The sequence below is a fragment of the Phlebotomus papatasi genome, chromosome 3, assembly GCF_024763615.1.
Source record: "Phlebotomus papatasi isolate M1 chromosome 3, Ppap_2.1, whole genome shotgun sequence".
Taxonomy (NCBI): Eukaryota; Metazoa; Arthropoda; class Insecta; order Diptera; family Psychodidae; genus Phlebotomus; species Phlebotomus papatasi.
In genome coordinates this window covers 66,426,440-66,444,806 of record NC_077224.1, presented here as the reverse complement: position 1 = coordinate 66,444,806, position 18,367 = coordinate 66,426,440, and the positions used below count along the sequence as shown (strand labels likewise).

Below are 18,367 nucleotides of genomic sequence, written 5' to 3'. Positions count from 1 at the left end.
ATGTTAAAACCGAGTTTTCATTAGAAATATGCTAAAAAATCGTATAACAATATAGCCCCACAACTCAAAGTAGCCCCACCTCCCCCTATTTTGATAATAAGGCGACAAAGCGTCCCATGTTTTGCAAAATGCTTGAATTCGGGACATGGATGTTATACCTCAAAACTACTTTCGAATTACAAATCACTCGGGACAGCGCACGAAATAGCTTAGACGTAATACAATTAATATCCGGCCAAAGTTACTTATCAGTTCATTACCGTTACCGCTTATCAGTTTATGATTGGAACTAGTTCAGACTTGTAGGAAATTCCAAAGCCTTCCTAATAAACCCAAACACGGTCTTATTTGGTTAAGAAATATGGTCTCTAGAGCTTTTTCACTCTTTAATTTAAAAAGAACCAGTATTTAAAATTAATTACCTATATTTTCCACTCCCATTTTAAGTTGACTTTTTTATATGGAGTTATTTGAAGGCAACTCATAAAATTGATCTCGACCTCAGCTCACGGTGCTTTGAGTGAAAATGTTTTTAAACAGAAATCTAGTACAGTAGAGTCTCGCTATAGTCCATATTTGGTTCCAAATTTGACACTTGAGTCGCACTATAGTCCATGTCATTTTTTTTTAAATTATCAACGACTTTTAGTACTGAAATTGCTCGACGACTTCCACTTTCCTAGCGATTGTGGTACTTGTCCTCGCTCTCTTAATTATGGATCACAATTATCACAACTATTCAAAAAGGTTTGCCAAAAATTTTAAAGTAATTATGACAACTTTTCATGTCGCGTACTAAAAAAACATAACCTAACTTAAAATCAGTGTTTTGAAATCAACGGTCAATAAATTGTGGACTATAGAGCGATGGCCTATAGCAGGACTCTACTGTATATTTGTCCCTACACACTGCACCTGATCTTATTATAATAATACGAAAAAATTTCTCACATTTAAGATATTTCGGATAACGGTTTTGGCTTCCAAAGCGTAAATTTCTAATCTGTCACATACATTCTGTTAAATTATTCCTTCAACACGTAATCCAGGAGTTCACAAAGTTCCAAAATTTTGAGGGATCGTCTATCTAGTTCCAAAAGCGTTTAATCCGCAAAAGAGGGTGCATATCGTTCCTGGTTTACGGAATCTTCGTATTTTATATTTCGTATTTTACATGTTCGTACTGCACATTTCGTATTGCGGAAACTTCGTACTCTAGGATTTCGTATTTTGCCATTTTGTATTTTACATTTCGTCTTTCATATTTACATTTTGTACAAAAATTGAACATTTCGTCTGTCATACATTTCACATAAGCAAATCGACCAATAAAATTATAAAATTGCAGTTTTACAAGGTCAAGGGCGGTATGCTCCTCGGGTCTAAGTTTAAAGTCAAACTTTTTTCAGTAGGGAGACTAGGGTAAAAAGTCACAAATTGAAAATTTGGAAATTCAATATCTTCCAAGATAAATATTATAGCGGCTTGAAATTTTTTCCATAGATGGCCTCCATAGACCTTCTTCAAAGTCGTAAGTTTCTTGTAATTTGAACAAGGAATTCCGAAAATAAAAAATATTGAAATTTTTAGCCCTATTTTTGAAATGTTTTCCTTGCAGAAGATAACAATATTACCTTATTTTCCAAAATTGATGCACTGGTGAATATTTTCTAAATAATTTGGATTTTTTTGAATACGAATCGCTATCTATTTTAGAATTTCACAAAAATTCTTTTCTCCAGAAATCCTTTTATCAAAAATGGCCACTTGGGGTAAAAAGTAACAAAAGGTATGGAGCAAAGTGTAACAAAGACCGCAGCAATTTCTGTCGTCTCACGGCGAAAAGAAACATTATTTCCGCATCTCGCCGCTTTTTGTTTCCATTGGTCAAACTATTAGCAATCTCTTGTGTGTGTGTGTTTTTTTTTCTAAAATAGCTTGGAAAGCGCTTTTCTCGTTCAGATAGAGAAAACTGTGTTTTAAAAAGGTGTAGAGGAATAAATTTCTTATGAAGATATGTCACCTAACTATTTTTTTTTAAAAAACGAAAGCTCGTAATAAAGAAAATCAAAATGTGATAATATCCCATACCTGATACTATTTGCCCCAGCATTTTTGAGAATGGTCACAAAATTACCATTTAAAAAAGCTCGATAAATGTATTTCCTTACAAAATAGAGGAAAATGACTTTCACAAAGTCGTAGAGCAGTAAATTTCCTATAAAATTGCACTAATTATAATTTTCTGGGGCGCTAGGGTAGCTTGAAAAAAATAAAATATCCGTTTTGTTACTTTTTGCCCCAGTCTCCCCTATAGCCTGTTGGGGCAAAGGGAAATTTTCTGTGCTTTGGGAAGTTATCAGTGAAAAATATATGAAAGACGAGGTTTCCAAAAATAAAGTGTCCAAAAAACAAAGATTACAAACTGAAAAAAAAACATAAATGTTTAAAACAAAATAGGAAAAACGAAGATTCCTGATACCGTTTCTTCAACACTAAATCAATAATTAAAAACCGTGATATTCGAGTGTAAAAAAGGCAATTTTATTACTTTATACAGGGGCCCATCAAGCCTAATAAAAAGTGAAGGTATTTTTCACTTTTCCTTGTAAAAATTTCCCAGATATTCCACCGCGACTTAAACAAATTTGCTCGTAGTTCTTGTATTATTTCGGCGAACATTATGAAATATGTATTTTTAGATAGCATTTAATGCACGATTTTGAAATATATCAGACTGATAAGTCAATTCTCTTTAGGAAAAAACTTGCCAATAGCCTTCAGTGCCTCTATGCAAAAAAGTATGGAAAAATGAAATGTCGAGAGGCCCCTAACTTTATTATAGTTGATATATATGTTTATATGAAATGTATGGCATACGAAATGTTCAATTATTGTAGAAAATGTATAAAAGATGAAATGTGAAATACGAAAAGGTAAAATACGAAATATTCTTGAATACAAAGTTTCCACAATAAGAAATGCAGGGGGTGAATAAGTATGGTCAGCGAGTTTACCGTGAGTGGCAGATTAGCAGATCGCGCGATCAGTCAACGAGATCACACTGATCGCGCGATCAATCAACGAGATTGTACTGATCACGCGATCAGTCTCCAAGATCACACTGATCGCGCGATCAGTCTCCAAGATCGCACTGATCGCACTCAAAGGGTACCGTGAGTGGCAGACTTATTCTCCCCCTGGCGAAATGTAAAATACGAAGTATCCAAATCTAGAAGTGTGGTTCAGGACAACATAACAGAGATGGTTAGTAACATATTCAAAAGGTCAAAGTGTTCTTTTTTTGTTTTTCTTTGAGAAATAAAAAAATATATGAGGAATTAAAAATAAGTTTTATTGATATTAGCTGATATTTTATTGTTCTTAGCAAAATACATAGTGAAAATACTTTTTATGTCCTTAATACAAACTACTTTATTAAAGTCTTGTACAAAAGCCTTAATTAAAGTGTAATTCTGACCTATTTTTTCAGGAAATGTGTGACTAAAGACTAGCTGTTAAAATGATTAAAATATAGTGCCATTAGGTTAAATTCATTAAACAGAAATACGGGAAATACATTAAGTGTTCGAGGCCAGAGTGCGTGCGAAGCCTGAAAGCCTTCCCATCTGCTTTCTGTGGTGAAGTTCAAACAGTCAAAATATTCTACGTGTCCACTCCGTTATAAAATTTTTACTCTGAGATTTTTATTTTAACCAATTTTTGCGGATCAAATTTTTGGTCTCAAAGTTATTTTGTCGATGTGACTGTTTTTACTATACCACGTTACTTAAATTAGCTTTAAACGAAGAATTTCACAAAAATTATGTTCTAAAATACTGTTGATTGGATGAATAACAAATCTCAATACTCTTTCTCTGTAAAAGGGTATTAAAGCATGTGACTGAAAATGAGAAGAAGACAAATAAATCCAAGAAAAGGAATCGTCGGCAATTTGGAGGATAACGCACGAATTCCCTCAATGAAGCCTCTTATTAAATTCTCGCAGTTAATCTCCTCATTTGCATTACATTGGGACAGAATGTGAGAAAATTGAGAATTTTTGGAGCATTATTCAGCATGTAAAATTCAGAAATGACTATCAGCAGTTTAGATAAAATTTAAGGATAAATATTTTGCAAGTCCTAAAGCCCCATAGCGCGGAATTACCTCTTTTGTACATTTGTGCAATACACTAAAAAGTTTAAAATTAAAACAACTAGATAAAAAATTTATGAATATTCTGTGAAACTTTTCCATAAATTACCATTTCATACAGCAGATATACAATGAACATGGAGATAGAAAATTTTTTCCATTGACTATAATAGTCAGAGGCAGGACAAGAGAAATGCGAGTGAACTCTTGTAAATGAAGAGACGCTGTCTCAAATGGATATGAAAAACGTTGCTGGACTTTTTTCCCAAACTACGACCGTAAATGAACTTTTGCTTTATGAATAGGAATTTTTGTGGACATTAATTTCATATAAAAAAAAACTAGAGTAAATTAACCCATTAGTAAACTCTTCTTTCGGATAGGGTGGAATAACCGGCTATCGCCATGTTTAGGAAAAAAATAAATTCATTTAATCATAACTTTTGAATCCTTGTTACAAGATAAGTCAAATTTGACACAAAGTTACTTAGATGTATTGGCTCTAGATACGTGAAAACAATAATCCTAGAACATAACGCTGGACTACTTAAAAAACTGATTTTTATTAATAATGCAAAAATAACCATTTCGTCGCCACTTTTTACCACTTTTCGCCAGTTTTGTAAAATTTGTAACCACTTCTCGCCACCCACTTGAAAAGAACCACACTCGGTTATTTTAGGCAATGCTATGAAAAGAATACATTCACCATTTCTCTTTCCTTGTGATCACTTTATTATTACTCTCTTTAAATGATTTTTCTTCACTTTTATTTGAGAAATCAAATTATGGGGCTTTTGCAGAAAGTAAACAATGCAGATTTGACAACTGAGAATGTACGAAGTGAAGTTAGCGTCGCCTATTGAAAAGATATGGCGACAGATGGTAAAATCAATTTCAGAATATTACCATTTCTCGCCATGCCTCATTTTTATACAAAAATAATATAAAATGAAATATTAATTGACTAAATACAAATTTTATGTATTCCACAAGTGCAATTAAATATTCAATAGACAAATTATTTACCCAAATAGGTATTTTTGGCCTGATGAAAATTTTACGACACTTAGTACATTTGGTAAGAGATGTTGGATTCGATGCACTTGCTTAAAATATTGCTCTAAAAATGATCAAAATCGTGAATCCAAAACGAATAATTATTTTTTTTCGATTCTATGCGTAGAAGCAGAAACAATACAAAAAAATTGCGACTCATTTATTTCATAAATTGCGAAAAATAGCGATTTCAATGTAAGTGGCGAGAAGTGGGGCACTGGCGAGAACTGGTGATTCCACCCTACGTTTTAAGAATTTACCAGGAATTTCTTTACCAGGACAGGAATTTACCAGGACAGAATTTCGTATTACCCTAAATAACTCACGTTGATTCCCAAAAGGTAACTCATTGCGTTCAAACCTGTCCGGAAAACTTGAGGAATCTGAGAAAATCAACAAACTTATTTGAGACTCTTCTATGGTCAAGCGGGTCAAGCAGTCTAAATCTAAAATATGTATTTTTCTAAACAGACTACCAAATACGATTTATCGTAGATGCGGATAACTGTCCTCCGTCCGTGCCGTGGGTGACTTTGACCACCTACTAGTCGTAGGCTTTTCTGTAATTCTAATGCTTTAGAATTGGTTCTCACCGATTTTACATGGTAGATTGGATCGGTAAAGACCATCATTAAGTGCTAGACTTAAAGAAAAGCTTACGAACACGAGGGGGTCAAAGTCACCCACTGAGGAACAAGTCACCCGCATACAGTATAGAAAAAGTCTTTAACCCTTTAAGGACGAGAAGTTCAAAAATCGGGGGTCAGAAAAATCACATTTCCTGACTTTTTATGGCCGTAGGAAAAATTTCATTTTTGGGTCACCGGTGACCCAATCGTCCTTAAAGGGTTAAACTCTAAAATCAGGAGATACGAAAACCCCAATAATGGAGTGTTTTCATAATAAGTTTTTTGAAAAAATAAAATAAAATGCAAGAAAACATGCCAAATTATTACACGGTGCAGATTAATCATTTTATCTTCTTTTTCTTCTTCTTCTATTTTATGTAAGGCCCTTGACACACTTGAGACTTAAGCCGAGAGACGGCTTAGTGAAAAATGATAGAAATGTGGTTTAACCATTATTTCGAAAATGATTACGCTTAGCCGCCTCTCGGCTAATCCTAAAGTCTGTCAAGACTCTAAGGCTGTCGAACTCACTCGGGTCATACAGCAATTGCCGCTCTGAATATGGATAGGAAATTGAACGTTCAATTCTTTATCCATATTCAGAGCGGCAATGATATAGCCAATCATTTTATCTAGGCCTAAGACTTTGAAACTTGAAACTTTGATAGTCTGATATGAAAAAAATCAAGTCCGGGATTTAATATCACTCCACTTTCAGTACGAATCCAAGACGTTAACCACTTATTAAAAACTTAATTGACTTTTAATAAAGTCAAACAATGAAAATAACTCATTTAATCGCGAGAAGATTTAGTTAAGTAAATCCGGCTTAGTTAAGTCGTTTCATCTCGCATACGGTTCTATACTAAATAAGAGTTCTCGCAATGACAAAGCACAGATATGTACTTACAATATGTCTCACGCAGTTACTTTAAAAAAAATAAATATTAGAGATGTTCCAGAGTAATTCTATATAAATATCCTACTCAAATCTCCAGTAAAAAAAAGATGGATAAACGATAAAGCATTTTTGAAAAGTAAATTTTGTAAATAAATTGGAAAATTTGGAAAATAAAAAAAATGATAAGTAAATTAGTAAATTTGGTAAATAAATGGCTTTGGCACACCTTTTTGGTCAGTAAAATTTCACGAAATCGAAATTCACGTTCTTTTCTTTCTCAAACGTTTTTAAATGTCCTATCTTAATCTTTTGCACTATTTTTTCTTCTTTTAAACATCACACCAATTCAATTCAGTTCAATCTAATTTGGAGTGGGAAAGAGGATAGACATAGACATATGCAAAACGTTTGAGAAAGTTGGAGATATGAATTTTGATTTTATGAAATTTTATAATTTTATTGATCTCTTGAAAGTTATGTCGGATGCATTAAAAATCAATTTTGGTTAAAAAGATCCATTTTGGCAAGTAAAATATGAAAATGGTTCACACTTTCTTAATTTTCCCTTTGCCTTTGACTTTAAGATTTCATTACTTACCAATTTTCATTTTTTACTTATCATTTTTCATTTTGACTGCTAGAATTCCATCACTCGCAGAAATTTGGTGCAAAACATTTTTTTTTTAAATTCACCATCATGACTTCCAAACGATAAGAGATATTGAATTACGGCCTTCAGTGACCCCCCACAAGTCAACATTTTCTAGCAAACTGACTGTCCCAAATTACTCCCCGCCCCCACCCCTTTCATTCCCTCCAAAACATGATTTTTAGCCTTAATAAAAGAAATTAAAGTTAAATTCTGCAAAAGAAAAGCACAATATTTTCAAATTCCCGCGTCACAATATAATATACATTCAGGCGTATTTCAAAAATGATTTCATAAATGGACTCCCAAAAGTAGACAAACTTGCATAATTGTATGTGCATAATCTCCTCAGGTGCATAATCCCGAAGAGCGTAATGCCGGGACTGAGTGTAGTCCAACTGAATATTTCGTCCTTAGCGTCTTAAGACACCTTTCACCGGTTAACCCTTTAAGGACGATTGGGTCACCCGTGACCCATAGAGAAACTAACTTTTCCTGACTACTTGAAGTTATTTCTTTCTAATGTTTGTACATAATCACGAAGTAGAAAGATGTAGGAATCTAGAATATTTTTTGCAAATCTCCAGCTATTTGCTATATACAAAATTTTTGAGCTCAAAAATAACAAATTTTCAAATTTTCACGTTGGTACTTGAATTTTAATATTTCTAATTTTTTTTAAGCAAAAACCTCTTAGGACTAGAAACTATAATAACTATACATAATATTTCTCAACAAAGTAAAAATTGGTATTTTCAGGAAAGCTTCATTATTTTCATGGGTCATATATGACCCAATCGTCCTTAAAGGTAAAAAAAACACCGAATCTGTCACTAGTGGATTTTCCAAGATTTGAGGTTAGAATGTTTCATATTTTTGTTTATGTGTGCGCAAAATAGTCAATTATTCGTGTAATATTGTGTGATATATCAATTAGCTGAGATTTCCCAGTGAAATACTGACTGAAGAAGATAATATTTTGATAATTTGTAAGATACTTCTGCGTATATGTTGTAAATTCATAACTTTTTACTCTTGTACATGACTTCAAAAATGGAAAAAAAATTTGATGATCAATGAACTCGAAATCATCCACATATTATGCCCGGAAGATAGCGATGATGCCGACAATCTTGTCTTGAACGAAAGCGACAAAATATACTTGGAACAAGACGTGGATGAAGTGGATTTTGAAGTCTTCATCGAAAACGCATCAACTCCGGAAGAACTCCCAGATCCACAGCAATGTGCAACTGTACGTCTTAAATTCCCAGAGACAAACAACATTGTACCTACCTATTACCATCAAATATGTTTCGATTTCGAAGAAAACTGAAGTGCACATGATGCGACATTTATCTCTGTGTTACCTTATCAGTATGCGAAATTTGTTTCGATGAATATCATAAAAATTAAAAATGAAGTGAACAATTCAGTAGACTCTCTCTCAATCGGGAATATGGGGCGAAATGTCATCCGGTTTAGCGATAGAATTAAGCGTCAAAGCCTTTGTAAATTCCACAAAAAGCGCTCAATTATAAAGAATCACGATGAAATAAGAAGAACTACAGCGAATTTGAGCGAATTAGCTTCATAATTTAGCGTGAAAACTGTCAATAAAATTTGTCGCCCGATTGAAAAAGAGCCGATTGAGTGAGAGTCTACTGTAATACATTTTTTCATAAAAATTATTGTTTTTGTGTACCAGTCTTCAAGATTCTCTGAGACTAAAAAATTGAATGAGATTTTTTAAAATTAATTTTTGATTGTTTTAATTTTTACTCGTATTCCATTTTTTGTATTATTACAAATATATTCAAGTTATTTATCCTTCAAAAATAACAGAGCAAACAAGTAAACTAGTCGTCTGGAAAATTTTATGCTTTTTTACCTTTAAGGACGATTGGGTCATATATGACCCATAGTTTTCCAAGACTCCTAGGGATGGGAAAATTTCTTTTTAACCGTAAATCTCTTATTTAGGCTAAAATATCGAGGGAAACTTGATTTCGTTGAATTTCGCTCAGCGGAAAGCTTCTCGTCCTTAATGGCTCCGGCACACCTTTTCGATCAAGATAATTTCATTAAGTCGAAATTCGCATTCCTTTCTTTCTCACATGTTTTGCATATGACTATCTCATTCTTTCGCATACCAAATTCGATTGAGCTAAATTGAATTTGGAGCAAAGCATGTGAGAAAGAAAGGAATTCGAATTTCGACTTCATGAAATTTTCCTGATCTAAAAGGTGTGCCGGAGCCATAAAGGGTGAAGACTTAAAATCAAAATTCAAGTCAGAAATTCATTTATGAGAAAGCTAATTTCTTTCATTACTTCCCCACAGCTTTTATTCCACAAAGTGTATTAAAATTGAAAAATTAATTAAATTAAAAGAAATTACATAATTTACAAGATAAAAAAAACATCAAAGGGTTAAGCAAAAGCGCTCTTTCGTGTGTGGAAAACCTGCGTTTTCTCAGCGAATTTACGCTGATTTTTCTGCTTGAGAACGCTGTGGAGAAGCTGCTGGTATCTGGGGAAGTTGGAGTTTGAGTTTCCCCACACCCGGAAACACCCGAACATTCCCTCTCATGCTGGTTGAATTTGCATAGAACGGAAGTTGTTTGGAACATTGTGGTTTTTTTTTTGTGTTCCTCAAGAGACTTTTCGGGGCAGGCATGTTCAGTCAGAATGGGGCATTTCTACAACAGACAATATCCATTTTTGGGGGGAGTTTGAGGGACAGAGGGTGTGCACGGTGTGGGCTAGGTAGAGGTTTCCCCGACTTCCCCATTTAAATGGTGCCACCCAATTAAAAGTGTTTACATTCAAAATTCCACGTTTGAGAGCAAACATTGTCGATTTGAATTGTTTGGCAGCGAAGGAAATTTCTCATGGGCGATGGAAAGACAACTTTTTCTTCTCCCTGCATCATCCTTTTTCCTGGTGGCGGGAGGAGGAGTCATCTGTGTGACTGTTATTCAAATGACGAAAAACGACTTTCTCTTCGCACAAACCACAATTTTCACCCTCTTAATGCAATTTTCTTCCACAGAGAGCACATTCAAATGAATGGAGGACAAAATTTTCATATCAAATGGAAAATGAAATTAAAAACTTTTCCCTTTGGTGTTTTGTAATTCAATTAATTGGATTTCTTACATTCAAATAGATTCACATCAATGAGTTCCCGGAAGCCGTTCAATCGACACTTGCTTCGGGATTTTCTTCATGCTGCGCTGCTAGACTCTTTCCACGATGATTGAACATGTAGAATGATGGAATGTTGCCCAGGGTTTCCCAGGACTTTGCCTGCAAATCAACAGCTGCCCGAATCTCCCGGAAATCTCCAACAACTTGGAGGATGCTGTACACCAGAACAATCAAACTTATCACCGCTTGAAGCTGGATCTGCAAGATACGATAAAAATTAGATCTACCGGGACTAGAATCACACCTCAAGAAGGTACTTACATCAAATGGGAGCGAATTAAATTCCTGCTCAGTGATTCTCAGGTATGTTCTGTCTGTAAAGGTAAAAAGTTAGGTTAGGTCCTTCATTTCTAAAATATTTTCAATTTTCTCACTTACGCTGGGCTGCAGAATATGCTGCGTGGATTAGAGAAACAAATCCCACAACCAGGAGAAATTTATGAAGCGATTTTACAGCCATTTATTGAATTTTCCAGAAAATTGTGACGACTGCAAAAACCAAAACACGACTTTGCTTTTAAAAGGTTTCTTAAAACATTTAAAGGTTTCGAAATTTGAGAGCTGTTTGTTTTGATTTTACACTCGGGTGTTTCCCTTAGTAGTTTTTCCTTGGAAAATGAATATTTTGCCCAAGAAAAGGTGAGTTTTATTGTAGAAAAAGATCCTCTGGCATTTACTCTACCAGTTTGCTTTTGAATTTCTCAGATGGCACGTCCGGACGAGGGAAAATATCGCTCGAGTTCGGCGGGATGAGAAGAAAGCTGCAGAAGAGGAGAAGGAACGCCTCAGGAAAATCGCTCTTGCTGTAAGTTAGAACAAATTTTTATTAAAAAATTCTAAATAAATAGATTCTTCAATATGTCTTCTTGGTTTAGGAGCAAGAAGCCCGGATTGATACCCTGCGGCAAAAGGTCAAAAATCGTCTTCCGGAAACTGATAGCCAAGCGCAGAAGGACGAAGCATCTAATCGAGAAATCCAGGAAAAATTGAGATCTGGGGAGCATGTGAATTTCTTCAGTGATCTGGAAACTGGTAAGTACCAGTCAGATGCACAAAATGCTGAACATATAAAGGAGAAGAAGGAAGAGAAAGAAAAGTATGAGAAGCAAGTTGGATACTTGACGTACTTGGGTCAGGATACAAATGAGGCTCTGGGCAAGAGAAGTTGGTACGATGAGCCCCCAAAGAGAGAAGACACCCTCACAGAAGGGGGGAAAATTGTAGAGAAAGGTCTCAAAACAAAAATGTACAATGATCCTCTCAATGTGATGAAGAAATTCTTGGCTGCAGGCAGTTCCAAAGCCTCCAGTTCAGTCCCAACTCCCAATCCCACCCTCCTCAAGACCTATGAATCCATGATCCAGGCCTACAGAGAAAAATCCAAGTCCCGGAAGAAGGCCAAGAAGCACAAGTCAGAGAAGAAAAAGAAGAAGAGAAAGAGATCCAGGAAGAGCTCGTCAGAATCCGAAAATGAAGCCGAGAGACAAGTGAAGAGAGCCAAATTGGAGAAATTGAGAGCTGAGAGACTGGAAAGGGAGAAGGCAGAACGGCAGAGAACAGAAGCTTTTCTGGCCAAGCTCAGGGGGGATCCTGAACCCAAAAAAGAACCCGCAAAATCAGACAAGGAACTTCCTGTGAGGCCAATGAAGCAGAAATACAATTCTCAATTCAATCCAGAACTCGCTAAACAAAATTACGACAGGAGGTACTGAAAATTCCAAGGGCGTAGTCAATCAGGAGTAAACCACAAATTTCTTTGTTTTATTGTAAAAAAAAATATTAAAGATAATTTTACAAAATTGAAGGTTTTATTCATCATAAATGAGTTTACGACACGATCAACATAAAAACAGAACTTTAGGGGAAGGTAGGGCTACTTTGAGCTGTGGGGCTACCAAGGGGTAACTCATTCGCATTTTTCTGACAAGGGTTTCTGGTTTTTCGGGTTTCGCGATGCAGACACTGGGTTTCTCGGGTTTCGCGATGCAATTTTTAGGTTTCTCGGGTTTCGCGATGCAAAAAGTGGGTTTCTCGGGTTTCGCGAAGCGTTTCTCGGACAATTGACGAGGGTTTCTCAATATGAGTTACTCGTTGGAGGCTACATTGTTACAGGATTTTTTTCCCATTTAGAAATAGGGGAAAAAATTAGATATCAATGTAGCCCCACCTTCCTTTATTTTTTAATAATTTTTTTTTATTTATTCCTAAAAGTTAAAAAAAAACCTGTATTATTAAACAAGTGAAAATTTAAAATTAACAAATATTTTATTAAAAAAAAAACTAAAATGATAGAAGGGATTAGGCGCATGGAACAAAAGAAGCTTAATATCGCTTCAAGTGTTCTGGATCAATTCTTGGTACCGGCTCACTTTTTTTTATAATTTTGTAAATTTCATCTAAATTATTTCTCATATAATTAATTTTTTTTTGAATTTTCAATTTCTTACAAGTTTTTTGACTGGAAATATAGTAGGTAGGTAATATCAGTTTGTTCGGTTTTTTGGTCCTAAAACATATGCACAAGTCCCGGTATCCACTGAGAGTTATTGCTTCTGATCCTTTTACTTAGCTAAAGAAAATAAGCATCAAATATCCCTTTCTGAGATTTTAGGATTATCAAAACATTCTTTTTAAGCCAAAAAATATCATCTAGAATTTTTTTAATGGAAAATCAGGTTACGGAATAAGATTCATGAGATCCAATATTCCACAACAAGGCTTTTAGCTCGTCAATATAATTTTAAACAGCCTAAATTAAAATTAGGATTAATAGTAGGTGAGATTGTTAAGAATCTCACCTAATATTTTTAAATTCTTTATAGCGTTGGCACGTTAGTGAAATTTAATCTAATGAAATTTTACCTCTTACTCTTTGTAACTGACATCAGATATATTTGTCTCTCTTTATCAAATCAAAATTGAAATTTATGCCTTCGGTACACTTTTGCGATCAGGAAAATTTCATAAAATCAAAATTCACATCTCTTTCTTTCTTAAAAGCTTTGCGTATATCTATCCTACTCGTACTCTTCTTCTTCTTTTGAACATCACATCAGATTAAATTCAGTTCAATCCAATTTTGATCCCGAAAAAGTGGGATATAACTAGAGATGGCAAATTTCATGAAATTTTCATCATTTTGAAGTTTCATGAAATTTCATGGGTAAATTTCACCACTGATTATTTTTATGATATTCAAATATAGTTGAATTGTGACGAAATATCGCAAAATTAATGTTTATTTTATTACTTACGCACATAATCGTGATCATCTTGATACAATTTGAACAAATTTTTAGAAATATTGATAAATTTTTTGTCATAAGTTCACCACGGGTGGTGATATGTGACTATGCAAATGAATAAAAGATCGTTGCATTTCAAACAGTTTGACGCCCGAATTTCTCTCTAATTCAGGTGACATTTCGGTCCCAAATGCCCGAATTTGAGAGAGTCTATTGTATATACTATATAGAAATTGATTTTGGATTAATTTAACACCAGCAAGGGGTTTCTAAGATATAGTACAAAAAAGTTAAGTTAACCCTCTAACGGGTAAGATAAGACCGCCTCCAGGCGGTCTTCACAAAAATCACATTTACAGCAACAAAAAAGGTTTTATTTATTTAAAATTTCTATAGTGTCCTCGGTAATAGTCTTATAAACATCTCTTGAAAGTTTGAACTCATTTTAACCCTTCGCTCTGTTGCTATTCCCAGTTTTGTGTGAAAGGTCAGAGAAAAAGCAACAAAAAATATTTGTGCAAAAAAACTCATGTCCAATTTCTTATTATTACAGTAGAGTTCCTCAAATTTGAACATTTGGGGGGTATAAATGACATTTTCCACTCCTCAAATTTGAACAATATTTTCAAAAACGTAACGGAATTGATGTGAAATGCACTTTCCCTAAATTAAGAAAAAAAGGTTTAGAGTATATATCTATGTAATTTATTGAGAAATAAATGTAATTTGTTGCTGGAGTTAATATAATACGATAATATTGAGGAAACACCATAGAAAAATGGTTCTAATTCAGACTCCACGCAAAACTTTCTTCGGATAACCTCAAATTTTACATTTTTGAATCCAACCGTCATTCAAATTTGAGGAGTTCAAATTTGAGGAACTCTACTGTATTATTATATTCACAGTGGTTTTTGTAAAAATTCGAGTTGTTGGACTTATATTCTGAGTCGTTGAATATACTCTCATAGGGAGTTCCGCATTGAGTGACAACGGGTTAAATGACTTTAAAGCTGCCCCACATTCAAGATCCAAAGGTGCCCCACTTCTCCTACAATTTTACAAATTATAAGCAAAAAAAATGGAAAAATTTCAGTTCATGGCCTGCCCCGGTTTCCCCTACAGGCAAAAGGATGAAAAAAAGAGCAGCTTCACTACGCCCATGGAAATTTTCTTTCGACACAAAAAAATGCTTTATTTATTATTCAAGTCTTAAACAATTTATTCACTAAATTCCTAGGGTTCTTTGAAGGCTTCCGGGAAGCATCCCAGACAGTCCCTATCTATACCTGCCGAACCACTTGTGGTCAAAGGGAGACAACCAATCGTGGCATCCTCCAAAATTATTCTGAATAACGTACTTCATTGTGTAGTAGTTTGTATTTGATTTGGTCTTCTGTTCCTCCTCGGCTTCCCTCTGTTCCATGATCTCCTGCGACACCACCATGGCCTTGAAGGGGAGCTTATGGCAGACAAGTTGGAGAATTTTATAGGCTTCCGGATACTCAAGGTGTCCCCCAAGTTCCACGATAACCCTTCCCTCTTTGATCGGACTGACATAGTGATCAATGGCACCCTTGCCTCCACCCATTCGCTGACCCTGACCCTTCTTGGTCACCGGCTGCCACGGGGGATCCACTCGCCAGATGGCAAACATCCGATTAACATCAATCTGTCGCCCAATTCCCATTCGCATCATCTCAAAGTGATTCCACTTGAGTCTACCCCCACCCAGGGCTAGAATCCCATACTGCCGGTGAATGAGTTTATTGTGCACTAGCTCTGGACCTCGCATCAGCCTCAGGCGCTTCTGCATCTTCGGTGGTCTCAATCCTGGCGGGAACTGTGGGACTTTCTCTATGATTTTCAGCTTTGGCCTGTCCACCTTTTCAATAGCTATCGAAGGGAAGAAAAACATAAGTGTCTTGGAGACAGGGTCTCCTTCCGGGACTTACGGTCAAATTTAATGGGAGCCGGAAAGTATTTCAGACCCAGGTTTTGACTAAAATTCCACGGTTTCCTTGCATTTTCTGCAATAAATTATGTTTGTCATGAAATTCTATATATTCTAATGTTGAAGATTCTTACCGAGAAATGGTAATATCCTGCTTAATTTTAACATTTTTGGACGAAAAATATTTTCCAAAAGAAAATTTATCGAAATGTGAGGTTGGAAACGACGATATATCGCTGAATTTGCGATATATCGAATAGTGGTGCCTGATGAGACCATGTGGTACAAACGTCAAACAAATACAAAACAAACTTCCAAAATCGTGTGTGAAATTCTGCAAAAAATGGCTAAAATGCCGAGTTTCCGCGCGAAAAAATCACCAAAATCGTCAGCTAAGAAGCCCAAGAGTGTAGGGAATCTCCCGGGGACGAAATTTGAGGCAAGGGTTCAATTGCTGGAGCAAGAAATTAAATTTGCCCAGGCACTTGCCGGACACGAGCCAAGAATTCAGGCAAAAGTCCTGAAAAATCTGAAGAAATGGCTAGCATTGCGTTCCAAGAGCTCCTATCGTAAGTTCTGGATGAGATTCCATGGGCAGATCAGGAGATTAATGTATATTTTGGGGGATTTTTGCAGCTTTTACCAAGGCGGACTTTTTGAGGTTATGGAAAGGCTTGTACTATGCAATGTGGATGTCAGACAAACCGCTCGTTCAGGAGGAATTGGCAGAGGATCTTGGTGGTCTGCTGCATCTATTTGCAACTCCAGAAGTTAGTCTTCAGTTCTATGAGGTTTTCCTGCAGACAATGAACCGGGAATGGTACGGAATTGATCAGTGGAGAATCGACAAATTCATGATGGTAAGTTTTTCCGGAAATAGAAAGCGGATCACATTAATGACTGTTTCGTGCCTTTAGCTCATCAGAAGAGTGACTAGGCAGGCTCTGGTTATCTTGAAGGAGAATAGTTGGCGATTGGATTTGGTAAAGCAGTTCAGGAAGGCGTTTAAAAGCCACATTTTTGGTCAGATTCGTGTCTCAATTGGATTGTCCATGCATTTCCTGGATTTGTACCTCGAGGAAGTGGCCAAGGTGTCTGAGGGGAGCCTCAAGAAGGCGACAGTGACCAGTTTAATTCGACCCTTTATCACAATTCTAGCCACGAACTCAGAAGGCCGCATTACAGGTGCCATTGTCCGGAACATTTTCGACGGACTCCTGCAGCAGAGTGACCTGGGACGTCAGCATAGGGAGAAATTTGATGCATGGAAGAGTTTTGGTTTTCCAACTGCCTCAATTGACGACCTGGAAATGGTTGAAGGGGAGAGTGATGCAGAGAGCGAAGAAGCAGAGCAAGAAGGCGGCGAGATAGCTCCAGAGGAGAAAATAGCCCTGGATCCACGTGCAGGACGTGTCAATGTTGTCCTCCATGAGATAAAGTTTAATCCGAAGGGAATAATAAAAGCCCTGGAAAAAGCCTACTATGCTTCCAATACAAAATCCAGAGCCAGGAAAACTTTGAGGAAGATTATGGTGAAATTTGAGAAGTACGCTCAAGGAATCTATCCTCTGGGCATTCATAGGGTCCCTGTGATCAAGGAGGAAATTGCCAAGATGCCGGACTTGGAGGAGAAAGCGATAGAGTTGGAGGAATTCGAGAAAGATCTCATGAATTCGACAAAACTCCTGAAAACCCTGACAAAACCCGAAAGGAGGCGATTTATGAAGAGTGGCTTGAAGATTGAGGAATTTGTCAAGCAGCTCCAGAAGACAAAGCCCAAAATCAATGGAACCACTTCCAATTTAACAAATGGCATCACCGAAACGTCCCTTCCGGACGCCACTTTGACAATCAAAAAGAGGAAAAAGCGTCAGGAAAAAACGACAAAAAACAAAGTGCCAAGGTTCACAGAAGAGCCATTGGATGAATGGGAAAAGCCCCTGGAAGAAGGGGAGTATGAATATTTCCTCCCATCGACGAAGAAGCGTCTCCAGGAACTAAAAGAATCCGCCCAAAATGAGAGCACCGTAGTTAATCCTTTTGCACTCAAAGCCAAAAAGTTGGCCAAGAAGAAAAACAAGGTAGAGGAGTCTCCGGGAGAATCGAGTGCAAAGAAGAGGGTAAGAATTGCCCTGGAAATGAATACATCTCAAGATACTGAGGAGTACTTGAGGCAAGTCAGGAGCTCTCCACAAATTCCCTATGATTCAGATAAAAAGCCAGCAAAAGGTCTCCTGAAGCCCAACTTAATACCCGGTCCGATAAATCCGTACTACAAAAGGAAGATTCATTTCTAGTTTAATAGAAAAATTGTTATTTTTAATAAATAAAAACGTAAAAAAAAGAAATTTTAAATCAAATCTTTCAATGCATGCAAGCAAAATTAATCGCCAAGGGGCAGAGAATTAGCGGAATTGGTGTACACTGAAGACACTGAGCTTTATGTGATCCAGTAGCGAAATTCCAAACGAAATCCTAAGGAATTCCTACGAAAATCCATGGAAGAAAAACTGGTAGAAAGGGGAGATTAGGGCAGTTACGAAGAGGTTTGTAATTCTTC

General features: G+C 36.1%; 4 protein-coding genes across 4 annotated transcripts; 2 read left to right on the top strand and 2 right to left on the bottom strand.

Annotated features, from left to right (window-relative positions):
- Positions 1 to 10,513: 10,513 nt before the first annotated feature.
- On the bottom strand, positions 10,514 to 11,068 carry LOC129805160 (ER membrane protein complex subunit 5). Its single transcript, XM_055852906.1, has 3 exons — positions 10,987 to 11,068; positions 10,870 to 10,922; positions 10,514 to 10,806 (listed from the first exon to the last, which is right to left on the bottom strand). The coding sequence occupies exons 1-3, from the start codon at positions 11,066 to 11,068 to the stop codon at positions 10,597 to 10,599; spliced, it is 345 nt and encodes a 114-aa protein (XP_055708881.1). The 3' UTR covers positions 10,514 to 10,596.
- A 63-nt stretch (positions 11,069 to 11,131) lies between these two features.
- On the top strand, positions 11,132 to 12,404 carry LOC129805159 (leukocyte receptor cluster member 1 homolog). The gene is made up of 3 exons (XM_055852905.1): positions 11,132 to 11,247; positions 11,314 to 11,413; positions 11,484 to 12,404. The coding sequence occupies exons 1-3, from the start codon at positions 11,225 to 11,227 to the stop codon at positions 12,318 to 12,320; spliced, it is 960 nt and encodes a 319-aa protein (XP_055708880.1). The 5' UTR covers positions 11,132 to 11,224; the 3' UTR covers positions 12,321 to 12,404.
- Positions 12,405 to 15,022: 2,618 nt separating this feature from the next.
- LOC129805775 (39S ribosomal protein L16, mitochondrial) lies at positions 15,023 to 16,066 on the bottom strand. The gene is made up of 3 exons (XM_055853913.1): positions 15,942 to 16,066; positions 15,809 to 15,883; positions 15,023 to 15,749 (listed from the first exon to the last, which is right to left on the bottom strand). Exons 1-3 carry the CDS (start codon positions 15,973 to 15,975, stop codon positions 15,133 to 15,135), a joined length of 726 nt encoding a protein of 241 aa, XP_055709888.1. The 5' UTR covers positions 15,976 to 16,066; the 3' UTR covers positions 15,023 to 15,132.
- A 2-nt stretch (positions 16,067 to 16,068) lies between these two features.
- On the top strand, positions 16,069 to 18,162 carry LOC129805774 (ribosomal RNA processing protein 1 homolog). Its single transcript, XM_055853912.1, has 3 exons — positions 16,069 to 16,376; positions 16,444 to 16,667; positions 16,725 to 18,162. Exons 1-3 carry the CDS (start codon positions 16,085 to 16,087, stop codon positions 18,102 to 18,104), a joined length of 1,896 nt encoding a protein of 631 aa, XP_055709887.1. The 5' UTR covers positions 16,069 to 16,084; the 3' UTR covers positions 18,105 to 18,162.
- The last annotated feature ends 205 nt before the right edge of the window (positions 18,163 to 18,367 follow it).